This window comes from Lampris incognitus, chromosome 10 (assembly GCF_029633865.1).
Source record: "Lampris incognitus isolate fLamInc1 chromosome 10, fLamInc1.hap2, whole genome shotgun sequence".
Lineage (NCBI taxonomy): Eukaryota > Metazoa > Chordata > Actinopteri > Lampriformes > Lampridae > Lampris > Lampris incognitus.
In genome coordinates this window covers 30,231,625-30,247,011 of record NC_079220.1, presented here as the reverse complement: position 1 = coordinate 30,247,011, position 15,387 = coordinate 30,231,625, and the positions used below count along the sequence as shown (strand labels likewise).

General features: G+C 43.5%; 1 protein-coding gene across 1 annotated transcript in view; it reads right to left on the bottom strand.

Annotated features, from left to right (window-relative positions):
* Positions 1 to 717: 717 nt before the first annotated feature.
* cdk12 (cyclin-dependent kinase 12) overlaps positions 718 to 15,387 on the bottom strand; it is a 28,248-nt gene continuing 13,578 nt past the window's right edge. Inside the window, exons 9-14 of the mRNA XM_056287366.1 lie at positions 12,390 to 12,467; positions 10,183 to 10,299; positions 9,955 to 10,086; positions 9,393 to 9,616; positions 4,338 to 4,766; positions 718 to 2,566 (exon numbers count right to left, since the gene is read on the bottom strand). Of these exons, the coding sequence (XP_056143341.1) occupies positions 2,148 to 2,566; positions 4,338 to 4,766; positions 9,393 to 9,616; positions 9,955 to 10,086; positions 10,183 to 10,299; positions 12,390 to 12,467 (1,399 nt within the window). The 3' untranslated portion in view covers positions 718 to 2,147. The remainder of the gene's footprint in view (positions 2,567 to 4,337; positions 4,767 to 9,392; positions 9,617 to 9,954; positions 10,087 to 10,182; positions 10,300 to 12,389; positions 12,468 to 15,387) is intronic.

Here is a 15,387-nt window from a genome sequence, read left to right as displayed (position 1 = left end):
TCAACCTAAGAGGCCCCCGCGTTGATGTAAGAGGGAAATCATAAAATCAAACGAACACTACAATCAGATAAAAGCATAGCATGAGTGGCTAGGGTTAAACTAAGGCATTGTGAGTCTACTTTGAAAAAGTAAATCACAATTAACCCACTTATTATTTATCACCGATGTCCAAAAACACACACCTCACACCATGTTGGTGGGGCATTTCTCTGCGTTTATCTCAGGAGAACCAAATGGAGCAACATGGGACGAGGAGGCACATTGAATACATCCCTAAAATACTCCTTCCGTTGGTCTTGGTGCCAAAACGTCTAAAATCTGCTATAGCTAGTCAACTACAGGGTTTGCAATAAGATTTATCTTCTAGTTATTCCGTCTTTTTGCTCTTTTCTATAAGCATGTAATCTTTATTTAACATTGCCCAGCATCGTTGTGTTCCAGCTAATCAATGAGGCCCATTTACTCCCTTCACACTTACCTTAGAGTCTTGGCTTATAGCATAGTATAGCGTCAAAATTAACTTATCTGCACTTCAATTTCTTTCATATAATTCAGAAAAAAACCCCAAAACAATGCAGGATGCATAAATGCATTATCTTTCAGCAGGCCTTGCCTTGGCATGAATGGAACCAATTGAGCGGCATCGTATGTGAGTGAATGGCTGCCACCTGGCGGCCAGGCAGAGAAGGGACAACAGAGGAAACCGTTGGACTGGTCCCATGACTTCCTTTATTAAACCGAGGCAAGAAAACACATATTACAAAATATCTTTTTGTACAGTCACATGAAACTCGACCACGTTTCTTCATCGTATTCTTTCCCAAAGCAATAATGGAAATATAGCCACGGACCACTGTTTTATCCATCGTTCTATATGTAGAAAATAATCAAACAAAAGTTTTTGCAGCAGTTTGGCTGGGAGGCAAAGGGCAGACGTATCAAACCAGGTTATAGAAGCCCACCAGGAGAGGTCTATGTCTATGTCTGTGTGTGTGTGTGTGTGTGTGTGTGTGTGTATGTGTGTGTGTGTATCTAGCTTTAAGCTGTGACTAGCAGAATAGTGTGGAGCAGTCCGTCATGACATGGTTAGTTGATCCATATTTGAGGGAACATGAAGGATACAGGCTGAGATTTGTTAGTGATTAGAAAGTTCATCCTAAGTGAAAGAAAATAAACAGCATGAACTGGTAGGCTGGATGCACACATGTGCAAGAGACAGTTGGGTCGACGATAGTTTTATAATCATAACAGCCTTTGGCTTAAGACAAAAGAACAGCCTCCATCCTGATGTGCACATCTGTCTCATGTGCCATCCAGAGCAGGAAACTTGACCAACACATCCTCAGGTAGGGCATGATCATTCAGGGGTCGCAAAGGTCACTAAAGAGGCACAGGGTTTGCAAATTGGGGAGCTAGCCAGCATGTAAAATTCCACAGAAAATTAATTCTGTCCTCCAGTGTTTTTTATTTGTGCCCTCAATGCCTCATGTCTTACCCATACATAATACCATTGCATTAATCGTTTTGCCTCCCAACTACCAGACACCACCTTAAAATAAACAATTACTTATGCCCAGGTGGAGGACAATGATTTGATCAGGTTCTTCCACACACACTGATGGCCTTGTCATCAGTGGGTACTGCAGTAGACATGACAATCATTCAGTTTTAAAAGAAAACAATACATCTACATTACAGCTGATCGCATTTTGTAGTGTGGCACTCACATGTGAAACGACTTCAGTTTTCTTCAGGATCATCAGTGCATGGAGGAAGAGTAGAGGAGGGGGCTTGCCATTACTGAGATGTTTAAGATCTGCCCTGCCCCAAGTCCAAAACTCTCACAAAGACTCCTGGTAAGTTTTCCCAGAGGAAAGTGACGTTCAGTACTATTCTTCAGAAAGCTCCTGGCCTCTTTCTTTAGCTCTCAATAAACTTCCTCACGCTGCTTTTTAAAATCTCTCATTCCACTTTAACATACTACTATTTGCTGGGATTTTTCCCACTTATCGAGTCCTGATATGTGGGTGTCCCCCTTCTTCTTCGTTCATTTATCCCTCTGTTTTGCTGTCGGCGAGGCTTGCTGGAGTAGTGTCCCTGTGACACCCAGTCTGCCTCTCTAGGGGGTGAGGTGGGAATTTCGGGGGTCAGCGAGCAGCTCCGTGGGCAAAGCGGAGGTCCTGGTCCTTGGGGAATTGTACCACAGTAGCTGGAGCAGCAGTCACCAGTCCCGCTGGGGCCTCGGCTGCAGTGGAGGGCTTCGAAGGAGAGCCCGCCACCCAGGAGGGAGGGGGCTGTCCCCGGGCCGGGGTGTCCACGGCAGGAGAGGGCTCTTCGCTGCACTGAGGCGCCCCGGTCTCCGAGTCCTGCTGAGAGATGAGCTGAAGCAATGCGGCTGCCACTGCGGGACTGAAGTCCTGGCTGGGTTGGGCCTCGGAACTGGCCGGCTGGCCGTGACCCAGAAGTAGTGTAGACGGAGGTGGCCCGGGTGGAGAGGGTGGACGCTGGTCAGCAGATGAAGGAACCTGGCTTGCCACTACTGGTTTCCGCTTTGGCACTGCACAATCTGAATTGGATCAGAGAGCAAACAAGATTATGGATAAGACCCCAATTCAAATTTAATATGGCAATAAGCACTTATCATTGAAGAGATGTACATCTGCAGAATACATTGATTCTTTTAATTTCTATATTTAATCTCACTAAAAAAAAAAAGTTAAAATGTCACTATGTGGCAATTGGGCCAAGGAGTTACAATTGAAATACGTTCCTACCTTAACCACTAGAGGGCGAGCTAAGCATCCTAACAGATGCACCTACATGTGAAGGAAATATAACTTGACACCGTTACTAACCTTATGAAATAACTAATGTGCGACATTATCAATATGAGATGTATAGTTTGAATACAATAGTAGACGTTTCTTTGGGTTAATTTCAGATTAAAAACTTGAATGTGAGAAAGCTCTCAAAAATAAACCAATGGAAATACGGCAAACAACCTGGGCCAAGAAGACTACTACCCTGGTGGTAAATGACAGTTACACATCCACCAACTTGAATAGATGTTTTGGATGTAGAAAGACTTGAGGATTAATGTGTTCATAACCAATGCCTCTACTGTGCATTTCTTTAATCATTCACAAAAAGGAACCTGCGTGAGATATGTTGGGGAAGGACATGTTCAGCTGCATGAAGAGAAAGGATGACCAGTGTAGAACTGCAGACCAGGAAGTATTTACAGACCAGGTTAGTCTGACATCTCACCACTTCTTAGCAGTACCAGGCTGCAAAGCTACAACAGGCCTTCGAAGCGGAATGTTGGATGTCACGGTTACACAGCAACATAACCATGGAGACGGTTTCCAAGGCAACAGAAGTGTTAGCATCCCAGTGCTAGCAGCATTAACTGTTTTTTTTTCTTCACCCCGGTGATAACATGTATCGTTCTGACTCAGATGTGAACAGTTTGAAAACAAAAACAAAAAAAGTGTGACAAACCAAGGTTAAAAGAAACACATGCAGGTGAAGTCTAAAGATTCAAAACATTTATTTTCACTTGATAATTTATTAGAATTTCTTCATAAAAACGCTGACATTACAGACCGTTTTTCAGCAACATCCTCTGAAGAATTCTTGACACCTACTCCGATGAAATGAAGTGAAGAACAAACACGTGTGGGAATGGGATAGGTACAGAAACAAAAATTGTGAGAAAGAAAACGGGAAGAAAGGGAGAAATGGACAAAACGGTATAGCGTGAACCCTTTACTCCCTAAACACTACAGTTTTGTTTTCCTGGTTTATGCAACTCACCAGCGGTAATGTCCATGAGCACCAAAGCCTTTCCCAGTGACCAGGGTCAAAACAAGATAAAACTATTTATACAGCCTAGTGAAGACAAACCTGCTTAACTGAGGCAATGAAAGGAGCCTTTGCACATGGGAGATGGATGACATGTGTGTGTGTCTATTTGTTTAGATTGCAGGGGATAAATAAGAGGAGAAAGTAGTGTAGGACCGGGCTGATCACCTGACAAATAATCCAAAGAATTCATGCAAACGAATTCTTATTGTACTTAACCCTTACACTTGAGCTAATAATCTGAAAATGTATAGTGGCTTGTTCGATTAATTAATAGATCCTCTTGATTTCATTGGGTACTTTGAGATGTAGCAGGTTTTAGGAGAGTGTGATGGAATCTTTATTTGCAAAATACTCAACCAACTACCAACTTTTTCCTGCCCTCCTCAGCCCACTCTTCATATCCCCCAGTGGTTTCCACCTGACCCTGGTGCCCTCTTGCTCCATCCCCTAGAGACTAAACCCAGACTTGCCCTTGCGGTCTGCAGTGGAGGCAGATGTACCCCGCGTTACCGCCTCCTCTGACTGGACGCCATTGCTCTCATCGCCTTGCTCCACCCCCTCGGCCTGTGGCTTGATGATATGGCCCAATATGATGGCCAGCAGGCTGGCCTGATCTTCCTGACTGAGGGCTGCCTCTCCAGACACTGGGGAAATCTCCTGGGGTTCAGGAGGCGGCTCTGGAGGCTGGGACCTGGTGGCACACAGGGCCTGATCCTCCGGTATCTCCTGATTTTGGGAGGCCTCGATGAGGGCGGACAGTGACTGGCTAAGGCTCTCTGGATTGGAGAGATTGAGGAGCTGGGCCACCTGGGGCAGGTTAAGGTCAGTCTGTCTCTGCAGCAGGTTCAACAGCACAGCCATCTCTGTTTGATTCAACTGTTCTGCTGCGGCTCCCAGACCTGCCATACAAACAAACAAGCTTACACGTCAGGAGCCAGTCAAAAACAGCTGTCTACTGACAGAGGTGCAACATGCCTACAGTAATGTTCCTACGCATTTTGTGAATTTCAAAATGACTCCATGCCATTTAATGCAATTTCCACCCTTCTTTTGTAACCCTATTAAAAAGTTTTGCTTTGGTTAAATGAAATGGAACAGCTAAATCTACATTTTAAGGTATTCTGAAAACTCTTGAAAACTCAAGTACAGGGCTCAAAATTAACTTTTTTCCCACCCCTATCATACTGGTACCATCTTGAACTCTGAAAACAATCATCCCTAAGTCAATTTTTTAATTGCCCTGAGCTTTAGCCCATAGTTTTTGTATGTATATCACTTTATTACTACAAATAATTGATACATGACTTATAAATAAAGCAATACAATAAAATTCCCAAGCTGTGTCGTTTATTCACTGTAATACACTTGCAATACAAGAAATATCAAAATTCTTACCATGTCCCTTTAACACAAGTCATTTTAGAACTGGCAGACTTGGACTAATATGATAATACTATACGTTATATAGTTCAGCCATATGCAAATGCAAGACGATTCTTTATGAAACATTTAATTGAGTGAATCTAGTGAAGCAGCTTTTCCCAAACGTGCTCAGTAAGCATCTGAACCAGAAACATTAAGATGATGTCATACTGTCACAACCTTGGTTGTGATTAGCCAAATGTTTTCCAAGGTTATTATATTACACTGGCTTCTGTAGCTGCAGAGTGGATGCGAAATTGATGTAATGCAGGTGACAGAGACTCGTGATCAATTGCAAATATGTCAGTTCTTTTTATTTTATTGAGTGATTTACGTGATCAAGAATAGTTTGATCAATATGTGGTTTAAAAGGCCAATGCCAATACCGATACTATTTTATAACTGAAGCTGCCAATAGCTGATGTGTTGTGCAGATATTCAATATACACTATATGGACAAAAGTATTGGACACCTGGCTATTACACCTACAGGAGCTTTTATGACATCCCATTCTAAATCCATCCATTATCTGAACCGCTTATCCTGCCCTCAGGGTTGTGGGGATGCTGGAGCCCATTCCAGCAGTCACTGGGCGGCAGGCAGGGAGACACCCTGGATAGGCCGCCAGGCCATCACGGGGGAGACACACACACACACACACACACACACACACACACACACACACACACACACACACACACACACACACACACACACACACACACACACACACACACACATTCATACCTAGGGACAATTTACTATGGCCAATTCACCTGACTTAAATGTCTTTGGACTGTGGGAGGAAACCCACGCAGACACAGGGAGAACATGCAAAATCCACACAGAGGACGACCTGGGATGACCCACCAAGGTTGGACTACCCCGGGGCTCGGGCCCAGGACCTTCTTGCTGTGAGGTGACCAGGCTAACCACTGCGCCACCGTGCTGCCCCATTCTAAATCCATATGCATTAACATGGAGTTGGTCCCCCCTTTGTAGCTATAACAGCTTCCACTCTACTGGAAAGGCTTTCCATAAGATTTTGGAGTGTGTCTGTGGGAACTTTTGCCCATTCACCCAGAAGAACATTTGTGAGGTCAGGCACTGATATTGGATGAGAAGACCTGGCTTGCAATCTCCGTTCTAGTTCATTCCAAAGGTGTTTGATGGGGTTGAGGTCAGGGCTCTGTGTGGGCCAGTTAAGTTTTTCCACACCAAACTCACCCAACCATGTCTTAATGGGCTTTGCTTTGTGCACTGCGGCACAGTCATGCTGGAACAGAAAATAGGCCTCCCCAAAGATTTCCCTTCACTGGAACTAAGGTACCTAGCTCAACCTCTGAAAAACAACCCCATACCATTAATCCCTCCTCCACCAAACTTTACAGTTGGCACAATGCAGTCAGGCAGGTAGCGTTCTCCTGGCATCCGCCAAACCCAAACTCGTCCATCAGACTGCCACAGAAGCATGATTTGTCACTCCACAGAACACATTTCCACTGCTTCAGAGTCCAGTGGCAACGTGCTTTACACCACTCCATCCGACGCTTGGCATTGTGCTTGGTGATGTAAGGCTTGCATGCAGCTGCTCGGCCATTGAAACCCATTCTATGAAGCTCCCAGCGCACAGTTTTTGTGCTGATGTTAATGCCAGAGGAAGTTTGGAACTCTGCAGTTATTGAGTCAATGGAGCGTTGGCGACTTTTACGCACTATGCGCCTCAGCACTCGTTGACCTCGCTGAGTGACTTTACGTGGTCTGCCACTTCGTGGCTAAGTTGCTGTTGTTCCTAAACGCCTCCACTTTTCAATAATACCACTTACAGTTGACCGTGGAATACCTAGCAGGGAAGAAATTTCACAAACTGACTTATTGCAAAGGTGGCATCCTATGACAGTACCATGCTTGACTTCACTGAGCTCTTCAGAATGACCCATTCTTTCACAAATGCTTGTAAATGTAGACTGCATGGCTAGCTGCTGGATTTTATACACCTGTGGCAATAGGTCTGAATGAAACACCTAAATTCAATGATTAAGAAGTGTGCCCTAATACTTTTGTCCATATAGTGTATTTCAATTTGAAATTACTATGCAAAAATAAAAAATAAAAAAAAAGTTTACCGAAATGTTTACATGGTGTCAAAAAATATGTGCAAAGTAATATTTTTATTTTATTTATTCTGGCAGCACAACAGCTTTATCTTGAGTCTTTATTTGGTTGCACTTTATCTGTTATTACATGGTGCTGTAGTATATTACCAGGTGATTGTGTGGAAACTACACCATGGCGTGAAAAAGTGACAGCATAACTCCACAGTTTCTCTTAAGACGTTGTTATACCATGGCATAGGTAAGAAACGGCGACTGTCCACTCACACAATTTGAGATCTCTTCTCTGATCTTGGGCTGTGCCTATTTCATGATAATCACCTTTTATAATTTTTCCACAAAATAACTTGGTAACAATACATTACTACGGTATCTTATAATTCAGTGTTTGTAATCCTCCTTTCATAGTTACCATGTACTGGAGAAAAGCCTTCACTTGCACATAAAACAAGTAATGTTAATGTTTAAAATAGTGTGGCCACTAAACTATTACATGAATGCATTCATTCGTTTGATGGCTGGGAGAGCTTGGTCAGCTGTGCCCTGTGGGCCCACGGACCACAGCCCTGATCGGAGCTGCGCCCGAAGAGGTCACACCAAGGGCGGTCTGACAGAACACGGAAGCGGGGCAGGCAAAACTAACTGCTAGCCCATGCAGACCGGCAGTTCCGATAACACCGAGGGCGGTCTGGCGGTGGCCTCGCCTAGCGTTGACTGTGTTTTAGTGTTGTTGTGTGGAGTGTGGGGAGGTGTGTCGAAGGTGTCTGGCTGGGAGAGCTGGTGTTGGATTGGCTGGGGGAGCCTGGTCTGCCACATCTGGTGGGCCCAGGGACTACGGCCCTGCCGGAGCTGCGCCCAAGGAGGAAACACCAAGGGCAGTCTGACAGGACGCAGACATGGGGCAAGCTAAGCTAACTACTAGCCCATGCAGACTGGCAGTTCTGACAGTCATCCTGGCTGGTGTTCCTTCTCTGGACAGTGTAATTTTTGGACTGTGTTGCACTGAGTGGACTGTGTTGTTAACTGTTTTTTTTTTTTTGCTTTGTTCTCTGTTTTTTTGTTTTTGGTGGTGTCGTTTTTGGTAAATTTGGGATGTGTGTTTTTGTTTTTTGTGTGGCACTGCAGTGGGTTAGGGGAAATGGAAATGTGTTTCTTTTGTGTATGCAGGTACATGCAAGAAATGACAATAACCTGTTCCTGATTCCTGACTCAGCGACTTTGATGGCAGCCCAAACATGCTGTACTAGTTTAGACAGCCAAAGTAAACTTTAGCAAGTTTAATCAGTCGAGTGAATTAAGCCAAACACTAAAGTCCTGCTTGGACAGGTTAAAGACTTGTAAGTTAAAACTTTTACTGTATTTTAAGTGTTGAAATTCTGGTTGCTTTGTTAATTTCTACAGCTAATGACAGATTACTTAGCCAATCCTGGCAGTTGGCTCGCCCTGAAAAAGTTGCAGCAGTAAGCTTTTTAGGACTGAGTAACATCTTTAAGATGGGAGCTAGAGAACATCATTCAGATCAGCAACAGCACGGACATGCCGGTGCCTGATATTCCTTAACAGGTTAATCAGAAAACCAACATATCAGTCAATCCCTAATCAGGACAATACAATGCTTGATGCAGGAATATTCTTTTGTCCAAGGACAGTCCCAAAAGGCATATAAAATTGTCCCAAGTCCATCCATCCATTATCCAAACCGCTTATCATGCTCTCAGGGTTGCGGGTATGCTGGAGCCTACTCCAGCAGTCATTGGGCGGCAGGCGGGGAGATACCCTGGACAGGCCGCCAGGCCATCACAGGGCCCGCGCAGGCACGCGCGCGCACACACACACACATTCACACACACACACCTAGGTCCTGGTCAATTGTGTTTTTATTTTGGCTCCAGGAAAATTGGATGCTATTAATTTTGAACCTCTGACAAAAAAGATGTATTATGCATAATGGTGTTTCTGTTTAAATACTTCTGAATTGTTGCTTTTACCTGACAGCTCATTGGCTGCAACAGCTGCAGAAGGCGGCCTTCCTGTCGGTGGGGGTGGGGCTCCAGCAGGGCTGGCTTGCAGCCTGCTGTTCTCCCCACTAGCAGGTCCTGTTGGGTCCTTACGGGGCACTTTGGGCACAGGCACATCCTCAGGTAGCCCACTCTGACGCGCACGCCGTCTCTTCTTGCTCCATAGCTCATGACAGTCCTGATGATGTGGGAGACTGGAGACACAGAAGACAATGAATAGTGGGAGTTAAAGACAGAGCGTAAGACAAACCAGGAACTATGGAATTGAGGAAGGGGGACAGTTCAACATGCTTTACAGAACAACTGACAAATTTGTGCCAGGCCCATGCATGTGTTTGGAACTGGTGGCACCTCCTGTTGAGCAATTTCGAAATAGTTTTTCACATGTGGTTCAACATTGTTATAAAATATATCCTGCGAATTTGTAATGATTGGACCAACAATTTCTGATTTATATTCTGATTTGTGTTATGCCACCTGTCTTGTGCTTAAGACAGGTTAGTTTGCAAGGTAAGACAATGGGGCTACTGACTCAGGAGGGGGCATCTTGCTGGGCTCCACATCACGTAGGAAATCACTATTGAGGGCCTGTTCTGATGTGCATCGCCGAGCGGGGTCAAGGGTCAACATGCGGTCCAGCAAGTCCAGGGCATGACCAGGCAAACTGGATGAAAGGAGAGAGATTTTTACAAAAGAAACTGGCTGAGGAAGGAGCAGAGATCAGCAGTGTAGTACTGTAAAGCACATCACAGCTACATACAAGGCAAACTCCTCCCGTAGTCGCCGTCGGTACTGCTTCTTGGGTTTCATGGTGTTGAAGAGGGGAAGCTTGATCACATCAGGCCAAACCGCTGGACAGGGGCTGCCGCAAAGACGGCTGAACCATACAGACAGGGGCAATGATAAGACACAAAAGGTGGGGAACAAATGAGTAGATACATAGATAGATATATACTTTCTTCTTCTTCTTATGGCTTAAGTATGTGTGTGTGTGTGTGTGTATATATATATATATATATATATATATAGATGTAGGGAAAAAACTTTTAAAAAAAACTTTTCAGTACAAGCTTGTTTCATGTGGCGCGCACTCATCAGCTGCTAATGTGGTTCAAACAAAGAAAAACACACAGTATACGTTGCCTACACCATTGACGTTTCCGAAAAAACCCCGCTATCTACCTTATCTATCTATCTATCTATCTATCTATCTATCTATCTATCTATCTATCTATAGATATATATATATATATATATATATATACATAATCCCAAATTTGACTTGGACTCTACAAAGCTAGACCCGTCAACGATATGGGCACACAACACCAGCAAACAGAACACACAGAGCATGCATAAGGGGGTTTTAGATACTGAACCTGAGGCATCAATTAGTTGGTGTTTTTGTCTTTGTACCTCTACCTCTGTACCCTCTGCTTATTTTAGGCTACTGTTTAAAATTCCAACTGATACAGGCACAAAGGAGTTCTTAAATTGATACTATTTACACTGCTGAGTTCTGTATTGTCTGCCTGACGCTAACAGCTCATACTAACAGCACAGACATGGGATGTTTCACAGAGGATTCTCTTTACCAGTTTAAGTACGCAGTGGTCAAAAAGAGACTGAAGATTTATTTTATTACCCCCCACCCCCTTTTTCTCCCAAACTGTACTTGGCCAATTACCCCACTCTTCCGAGCCGTCCCGGTCGCTGCTCCACCCCCTCTGCTGATCTGGGGAGGGCTGCAGACTACCACATGTCTCCTCTGATACATGTGGCATCGCCAGCCACTTCTTTTCACCTGACAGTGAGGAGTTTCACCAGGGAGACGTAGCGCGTGGGAGAATCATGCTATTCCCCCCAGTTCCCCTTTCCCCCATGAACATCTGCAGATACGGCCAAATGACCTTTCGCAAAGTACCACCCCAGAACGGTGCTTGTCCAATCCTACCTTAGCAACGGTCTGTCAAGCTTTCAAACACACAACAAAATGCTGAAACGGTGTGCCTATGGGATCTGCAAATCGGATACTAGAAATCTGAAACGTTTGGAGGGGGTGTAATTTCCTTTCCCTTCCCGAAACCCAGAACGCAAGAAGCGCAATGCTGGCAATAGATTTCGCAGTATAGCAGACCCCATGGCCAGCTTAATCCATCCAAAACCAACAAAAATACCTGTCTGCTCCAAGCTAAGTTTGCTACTAGCTATTATTGATAGCTAATACAGCTAACGTATTATTACTGTTACTTTTACCCACACAATGCGCTGATTTCTTCCTTCATGTTTTGGTGTTTTCCGGCTACTTCCTGGATAGTTCTGAAATGCTTGACGGGCATAGCAACAGTAACTAAGGGGGGCGGGACTTTGCGAAAGGTCAATTGCGTCTGTAGGGACGCCCGACCAAGTCGTAGGGAACACGGGGATTGGAACTGTATAATGATCTTTCTGACTGATGATTTTCATCACAGTCTGAACTAAATGCAATATCTTTGATTTTGATGACACAGGAAGGTTCCCAAACCATGCAGTCATTCCATACCTGATTACACTTTCTAAAACAGCCTGATAGAACAATATATTATTTTGTTCAACTCCATACAGATGTAATAGAGAAATATGAACATTGCGACGGGGTTTAACAATAGTCTTCATTTGTATAGGAGGAGCTAAAACATGTTTTCCAGAGTATTTAAGTCATAGTGAATTAGGTTTTCCACATCATAAAGTATGAGTCATAAAAAACTAAATCAAGAGAAAACAATATTCCAAAAAGTAAAATAGGAAGAAAGCATAGCACCAATGGTTAAAAAAGAAGAAGAAGGAAGATGGAAATAAAAAGTCAAGAATAAAATGGCTTGTTCATAAAAGATTCTGCTAGTCTGAGCTCTTAAGACCAGGAGTGTCAGTAGCAAAGCTGTTATGACTGTTATAAGGTAAGGAAGGGTTTGAGAAATGAAAACATACCTGATGAGCTCCAACTGCAGCAGCTCCTGGTTGGCCTGGAAGATGGGTTTCTTGGTGAAGAGCTCTCCCAGAATGCACCTAAGACAAAACAAGAAGCCATTAGATTTGATTTACAAAAGCAAGGAATTACACTACTAGAAAGGTGAAACGTCACTGACCACTGACATCATGGATGTTCATTATGCTGCTAACACCTTTACTGAAATGGTGGATTAAGATTGTTAACATTCAGTCCTTCAGTGTTAAGTTTCATAAATCTTCAGTATGTGAAAGTCATGTGCATTAACCTTATTTCCCCATAGGGAGAAGTTCAGTTTCTTCCTTTTCCATGAAAACACATAAGGATATTTGGTATTTCCAGCACCTAACAAGAAATTACCTACTACTGCAGAGGTAGTCAAGTAAAATTGAAAGAGGTCCAGTTAGATAAAATGGTCTCAAGCCAAGGTCCGGTGGTGATGCATGTGTGTTTTTTGTGCCTCGATTTCACAGATATGTTTCCTTGCGTATTCCTATCAAATGATTGCCTTTGCTGTGTTACTGTGCAATACTCATACGAAGTTGAGTATGCTATCATTCCCTTTAGTTGTTTGATCAACAACTGACTTTCAAATCAAATAAAGTACATTTCAATAATATTTCAACAATATTTATTGTCAGTTTTCACATTTAACTGGAGGGATTATAAATAATAAGTAGGCTACTATAAACAAATGTAATTGTCTCATTTCAAGTAAAATCAAGGCTGCATTTAAAAATAGAGCTTTTGAAAAATGTGCATCTCAAAATAAAGTGCTTAATTTTAGAAAATGAAATAAAAAGTGCAGCCTGAGTTTCCCTGTTTCTTCTTTTTTGTTAACACCATTTCACATCTTTACAGTCTCAACTAAATTTATAATAAACAATCTCAACACATCTTAACAACTGGACTACTTTAACACCTCCTTTTCTCTGTCTTTCCCTCTTGTATTCCATTCCCCCACTTTCTCTTGTTCAGTGAGAGAACTGAGCTCTAGCTTGTCTTGCCAGGATTTTAAATCTGGGCTGGAATGGTGTCAGGGCCATTCTCATACATATGTGTAGGTGCTCATTGGTGAGCCTGGAACGATGTTTGGTTTTAATAATGTTCATAGTGGAGAAAGCTGCCTCACAGCTGTATGTGGAGCCAAACATGGTCAAGATGTACAGTGCTACTTTCCTCAGACCTGGGAAAGCTGTCTCCAAGACCATTTGGAGCCAGAAAGTGGCAGAGTCAGTTCCTCCAAAATGCTCTTTCAGGGCCACATCTGCTTGGAGATCGACCAGTTGCATCTGGAGAGGTCCAGCATTTGCCCACTTGAAGTGCTGTGTGACTTCCTTTGAGAACCCACTGACATCTGTGATGAGGAATGGATTCTGAATGAACAGGGTGAGCTGCTGTCCAAGGCTGAAGCTGAAGTTTACAATCAGCTTGTCAACAAAGTCAACAAAAGAAGATACATCTCTCTCACCCTGAACCTGTTCCTGCACTGTTGGGAAGTGTGCAGTCTCCCTGCAGGTCTCCTTTGAACACTTCCAAGTTTCCTCTGGAAGGAGCGGACAGCTGTCATCAGGTCACAAACTGAATTGCCCTTGCCCTGTAGCTTAAATTCAGTTCATTCAGGTGTGAAATGATATCAACCAAAAAAGCCACAAAATCCATCTTCTTCTCATCTTCTAAAAAAAGAGAAAATGGTATTGCCTTCTGGTTCGTTACCTGTGCCAAGAAAGCTGAGTTCCTTTCAGATGGACCAAAAGCACTCCAACACCCTGCCTTTGCTGAGCCATCTGATATCATTGTGCAGCAGGTCATCAGCATTTGCATCAACTTCTCTCGAGGAATTCCCTGAGCATGCAATGCTGATAGGAAGAGGATGCCCTGAGAAAGTTGATCATTCTCATTATTGTGTTCATCACCTCAACATACTCGTCTTGACAGGGTGGAGCACAGGACCGATTGATGAATTATGCAATGGTAAGAGATGAGCTCAGGATTGTCCTCTTTCGTTCTTGCCACGGCTCGTTTCTCTCTCCCTACCATGGCAGGGGCTCCATCTGTGGTTATTCAAACCACTTGTTTAAGCTCCATTCCCCTCTTCATTAACATCTCCTTTATGGCCAGGTAGATGTCCTCTCCTCTTGTACTGGTCTGAAGGGGTGTTACACTGAACAGGTCTTCACAGAACTCTCTCTTCTCCTTGTTGAAGAATCTTACATAGACTAACAGCTGAGCATTATCGGACACATCAGTAGACTCATCTACAGCTAAGCCTACACATTGTGCCTCATGAATTGCTTCATCCAGCTGTATTAGCACATCCTCTGTTAATATTTAACTTTTCTTTGTGGCTGATGATGCTGACATAGGTATTTGCTTGATTTTTACACACAACTCTTCTTTTTGTTTTCCCTCGGGTAAGGTTTCAGTTACCGCATTCATGCACTCCTTCACAACGATTCCTTCAGTAAATGGTTTCTTACGTTGACCCACAATCTAAGCAACTCTCTGGGAACATTCGTTAGCATGCTGTTGGGCAGTGAATGAATGGGTTAGGATCCTTGTGGATTGATCATATTGGGCTCTTAGATCGTGTATTTGCTGTGCTCTTAGTTCCGATTTCAGCCGGTATTTTTGCTCAAAAGCTTTGTGCTTTGGCTCATAGTGGCACTTCACGTTCCCACTTTTAATAATTGCCATGGTCTCGGAGCATATGAGAGACACAGGTTTTGAACTGCCCGTGGGAAGAATAAACATGTACGAGTCTGTCCATTCTTGATTGAAAGCCCTATTTTCGCTGTCTACTTTTCTTATTTTTGAGCACTTCATGTGAAATTATTCTTCTTTCATCTGACTCATTTCTCTGTTCTCTCCAACTGTCTTGTCTCATCTCTCCTGTCTCACTCACTGACTGGCTCGGAATGCACAGATTTGATTGGCAAATAGCATCACGTGAGATGATAAACGAGTACCTTAAATGCT